The following is a 5,391-nucleotide window of genomic DNA, read 5'->3' as shown; positions in this document are numbered from 1 at the left end:
GGCCGGCCTGCAGGGGCGAGGTAGGGGCCCACGGGGGAGGGAGGGGTGTCCGCAGAGGCAGGGCAGGTAACTGCAGCACTAGACATTCCGGCTGAGGTCCCGAGGCCCCACGACATGCAGTGGGGACAGCGGGGACAGCAGGGACAGACGCAGCAGCGGGCAGTGGGCAGGACAGGCAGATGGGCTTAGGCACTCCCAAACCGCCTTCTAGGACAGCACAGGTGGAACTGAGGCGCGGTGAGGACTGCCAGGCACCGCGAGGTTTAGAGAGCAGCGCCAACACCCTCATTTCCAGTGAAAGCAACGCGGGCAGTTTCCTGTTACCTGCAGAGAACACGAGTTCTCATCAGTAAGACAGAGCTAGCAAAGCCTGGGCCGTCACGACTTGGCTTCGAGCGCCAACCCAGAGTGCAGGGGAGGGACGGCCCCAGATGGCCCTGTCCCCAGGGCAGAGCTGACCCCCCTGAGCATCGGGGATCCCTCACTGCCGACACTGCCCCTTCCTTCGCACACCTCTTCTGAGCTGAACTGCCCTGTGCCGCGAGGGCTCTGCTTGACACAGAACAGAGAAGGGGATGCCCTGGGGCCTGGGCCTCATGACAGACTGGCTCCAGGCTTGGGCTCAGGGTGCGGGTCTCAGCAGGCCCTGCCTCCTGCCTCCTGCCTCCTGCCTCCTGCCTGCCAGCCGGAGAACAGCACCACGCACGTGGTGGAGCGTGGCTGTCTGGGCTAGGAGGCCGCCACTGCCAGAGGGGATGGGTCGTACCTGATGGAAATGACCACAGCCTTTCTCTGTGCCTAGAACATTCTGAAGAGGGTCGAAGAAGGGTCTGAACGGGAAGGTACCGCCTCGGATGCCCACCGAGAGCTGGAAATGGTGAGCTGGGCTCTCTCTGTCTGTCTGCCTGTCTGTCACAGTTAACTCTTTACCTTCCGGGAAGAGTTTCTCCCTCTCTCGTATGTCAGCACGCCTTTAGAAAGTGCGGATTCTTCTGTCGTTGTTATTATTGTTTTAGATTTTTGCCATAGGGTGTGTGTACCCACCAGAGAGACACAGAGAGAGGGGAGGTGAGGAATCAGCCCCAGGAGAACGGCCATGCTGCAGTCCCTTCTCCTCCAGTCTCCTCGGGATTCGGGGCACAGGGACACGCGTGCCCAGCACGTTTTAAAAGCCGTCCAGGACTCAAATCACAGTCGGCCATGTGGGATCCAGTGCCTTAACAGCCCTGCTGGCCCAGACAGTGCAAATTCATTGGAAGATCTGCATGGGGGAGGTTGGACTCAGCAGTAACCCCACAGGACCCCCGTGGGAAGGTCCCGGGTCATGTCCTGAGGTCTGGGCTGCACGAGCCTGGAGTGTGCCACAGCATGAAGACCTCATTGGGGTGCTGCCTCTCTGTCGCTCTCACGGGAATATTGACTGAACAAGCTCTAAAGGTTTCCTTTTAGAATTAAGAATTCGCTGGGACTTGAAAAGTATCAGGTGTGGGGACCAGCAGATGGCGAAGTGGTTACGTCGCTGGACTCCCATGTAGTTGACCACGGTTTGAGTCAATGACCCGGTGACTTAAACCTCGCACTGTGTGCATGTGCGTGTGTGCCCAAAATCCCAAGAGGAGGAAGGAGAAGGGATTGCAGCATGGCCATCACCCCTCAGGGATGATTTCTGGCTCTCTGTCTCTGTCTCTCTCTGTCTCTCCGGCAAGTGCATCCACCCTAGCAATATCCTCTCTCCCCAAAATCTCTACACGTAGCAGGAGCAGCTGAGCCAGGCCTTCCCCGCTGCTCCACCTGCCCAGTACCATATGCCCACACATTAACGAGCCCACAGTGGCACCAGGGCAGTGCAGTCCGGGCACCGCCAGCGTGGAGCTCTGCCTCACCCCCAGGCCCCTCTCTCGCTCTTGCTCAGAAGGACTCCTGGTCACGCAGACCCCACGCCTGCCCCTGCCTGCTTCCCCACGTCAGACTCCCGGAACGTGCCCCGAGGCTGGCTCCCACTCCTCTGTGGCCTGCTGCAGATCTTTGCCCTGAACCCCTTCCCTCCGTGACCGTCTCCCCGTTCCTCGTGCTCCACCTCCTGTATGTAGCTGAGAGGACCTGCAGGCCTGGCCCAGGCTGTCCCGGCCCAAGTGCAGGGACCATCCCAGCAGCACAGAGAGAACCGCCGCCCCCACCCCGGAACTCCTAGCGGGCCAGGGAGTGCCAATGGTGTCGTGAGGGCTCTGTCCTCCAGGGCTCTCAAAGCGCTGGCCCTGTGGTGCTGGAGACCCGCAAGGTGGAGGGTGAGGTGTAGGAAGTCCTTCCTGCTTCCTTGTCACCCAGCCGCAGAAGCTGAATAGGAACTCACACCCAAGGGTGGCCGGTGGTGGTCTGAGCCGAGAGTCTGGGCGTTTCCTTGGATGGGTCCCACCGCCTGCCTCTCACCGAGGCCTGCTTGCCCCAAATGCTCTGGCAATTACACCTTCGATCATCGAGCACTGGGAGGCTGGCTCCCCAGCTGTGCATAACCCATGGGGGAGCCTCCCGCAGGCCGGTCCACGAGGGTCAGCAGCCATGACTGGGCAGCATTTATGGGGCCATTGCCCACCCCCAGACGGAGAGCTTCCCTTCCACCTGATCAGATTTGACTTCATTTCAACCCCACCAGGCAGCAGCTACCCTGGACCACAGCAGACAGGTCGGTGACACTGTGGCCTGGGAGAGGCCCGGGGAGAGACCCCTGAGCGGTCTCCCTGCCATCGTCAGCCCAGGCCAGCGGTGCTTTCCTGTCTTTAAGTTTCTGCTCTCTCTCCCTTTTTGTTTAGGGAAAAGTCTACTCTGTTTCTCATAGCTCTTTTTTTTATTTATTTTTTTTAAATAAAGCTTGGCTCCTTCTCTAACGGATAAAAGTAGGTGATGCTCAATACAGCTAAATTCAGAAAATGCTCACAAGTAAAATGAAGACAAGAATGATCCTGGCTGTCTTGCACCCCGTTACTGACAGGCTCTGCTTGCCCCTCCAGAGGCATGCACGTATGCACACGCACACACATGTACACACGCAACTGTGTCCTTTGCAAACAGCGGTGTGGCAGGAGCTCCGTCTCCGTGTCAAGGCCAGCGGAGCTGCAGTGGTAGTCCTCGTGACATGGCATATAATTATGTTAACCAGCCCAGTGATGGCCTTTAGAGGGACAGGCCCCCTACCAGCCATGCCTCCGCCCTGACCACGCCCCCGCCTGCCCGGCCACACCCCCACCGGCCACGCCCACTCACACAGGCCTGACTTGTCCACTGAGAGCCGCTGAGAGCCTGGGGCAGGGACCTCTCTGTACGTAACACCGCAGGGGACACCTCGCACTGCCAGCTTTGGGCGTGTACTTGCAGCCCGGGCTCTGTTCTGACGTGCATGAGTCCCCAGAGTCCCAGGAAAGGGAGGGTTACCGCAGGTGACCGGGTACTGGGCTGCCTCCCAGGAGGGCGGGGGTGCTGCCCACCTCCCAGGGTGTGCGAGGTCAACCTGGAGGGCCCCCCCACCCCTGCGCTCCATCCTTTTCAGCCTGATGGGTGAGGAAGGGAGCTGGCTTCCCAGCAAGCACCCAGCACCACGTCCCGGCCAGAACTAAGCGATGTGCTGGAGGCGGGAGCCCTACCCCAGCAGGGAGGGCCGGTCTCAGCTGTTGGGCAGGTGCCCAGGCACGGCGGGGACAGTCGGTGGCCAGCATGATGTACACTTCTCTTCCCTTACAGGTGGTAAAGGCCTGCAACGAGGGTGTGAGGAAAATGAGCCGCACCGAGCAGATGATTAGCATTCAGAAGAAGATGGAGTTTAAGATCAAGGTGAGCCCGAGGGATAGGTGTGAGCCTGCGTCACCACCGTCCCCTGCCCCAGACAGAGCTGCCCTGGAGCCTTGGTCCCTGCTTAGCTCCGGCCCCCTACCAGCCATGCCTCCGCCCTGGCCACGCCCCTGCCTGCCCAGCCACACCCACAGGCCACGCCCACTCACACAGGCCTGGACTCATCCACTGAGAGTAGTTGAGAGCCTGGGGCAGGGACCAGAGCTGCCTCCCGAGAACAACTGGGCTCTCAGTTACTGCCTCAGCTACTTCCAGCTTTAGTGAACCCCTAGAGGTGGCGGGGCCTGGGCCTCTGGTGCTTTGGGCCTCACCTCCACACAGAGCCCAGGGAGGCGCTGAGGTCAGGCCTAGTCTGACCCGAGGGTGCACAGGTGGTCTTCTGGGCCCCCGACGCAGTCTAACCCCCAGGCTGAGGCCAGGAGCCACACGGTGGCCGAGGTCTGCACCGCCCCATGACCTTGGCCCTCCTCTGTGCTGCTGGCAAGGGCAGAGCCGGGTGGGGTGGTGCCGACAGGCACATGCAGTACACGGTGCAGTCGCGCCCACACACACTCACACAGGTGCCGACGAGCACACGGGCACACGCCGGAACACAGGCACGAACATGTGCCCTTGGCTCATGGTGGCCCCCACACAACATAGCACACACCTGCCACTTCCCCACATCCATCCGTCCATCCAGGACGCTCCATTCCCCCCGGCGCTCCGCCCCCCGGCCCTCAGTGTGACCCAGTATGGGCGGGCCGGGGGCGGAGGCAGAGTCCTGACACCCGCCCTCCTGCAGTCGGTGCCCATCATCTCCCACTCCCGCTGGCTGCTGAAGCAGGGCGAGCTGCAGCAGATGTCGGGCCCGAAGACGTCCCGAACCCTGCGGACCAAGAAACTCTTCCGGGAAATTTACCTCTTCCTCTTCAACGACCTGCTGGTCATCTGCCGCCAGATTCCGGGGTGAGTTGGTGCCAGCCAGCCACCGGGCGTCCTGCGGGCTGCTGGCGCCCCAGATGGACAGGAGAGCCAGGAGCACTGGGATTGGCCGTGGCCTGGGGGAGGCAGGGAAGCCAGCAAACTGAGCTCAGGCTTTGGGGTCAGAGCAGAAGTCTCAGCCTCCCCAAGCCTCAGTTTCCCCTCCTGTAAGTGGGTTGCCTGAGGGATCAGAGAGCCCAGCTCAGCGTCTGACATAGTGCCCAGCAGCATGGCCACTGCCGGAAGTCAGGGCTGACCCCTTGTTCCTATATTCTGTCACACCCTGAGACAGGTGGTCACTCTTCTGGGGCAGGGAAGATGGGCATGGGTGAGGGCTTCCAGGAGGAGGCGAAGAATGGCCAGCATGGTCCTGCTGGGTTCCAGTTTTCCTGCCTCCCCCCACCTCCCAGGCCTCTTTGGGACTGACTCCCTGGCCTGCTTCTCCGGCCCCCAGGGATAAGTACCAGGTGTTTGACTCAGCGCCGCGGGGCCTGCTCCGCGTGGAGGAGCTGGAGGACCAGGGCCAGACGCTAGCCAACGTGTTCATCCTGCGGCTGGTCGCGAAAGCCGACGACCGGGGGGGCCCCC

At 61.4% G+C, this 5,391-nt stretch overlaps 1 protein-coding gene across 2 annotated transcripts in view; it reads left to right on the top strand.

Moving 5' to 3' along the window:
• NGEF (neuronal guanine nucleotide exchange factor) overlaps positions 1-5,391 on the top strand; it is a 130,430-nt gene that overhangs the window by 120,956 nt on the left and 4,083 nt on the right. Inside the window, exons 9-12 of one of the 2 annotated variants that reach the window (XM_014585265.2) lie at positions 803-877; positions 3,733-3,822; positions 4,625-4,788; positions 5,258-5,351. In XM_014585265.2, the coding sequence (XP_014440751.2) occupies positions 803-877; positions 3,733-3,822; positions 4,625-4,788; positions 5,258-5,351 (423 nt within the window). Of the gene's footprint in view, positions 1-802; positions 878-3,732; positions 3,823-4,624; positions 4,789-5,257; positions 5,361-5,391 lie in introns of both variants that reach the window. The other variant, XM_006171146.2, reaches the window with a different exon arrangement.

This window comes from Tupaia chinensis, unplaced genomic scaffold (assembly GCF_000334495.1).
Source record: "Tupaia chinensis unplaced genomic scaffold, TupChi_1.0 Scaffold149383_1, whole genome shotgun sequence".
NCBI lineage: Eukaryota > Metazoa > Chordata > Mammalia > Scandentia > Tupaiidae > Tupaia > Tupaia belangeri.
The sequence above is the reverse complement of the archived record's forward strand: the minus strand, read 5'-3'. Positions and strand labels throughout refer to the sequence as shown.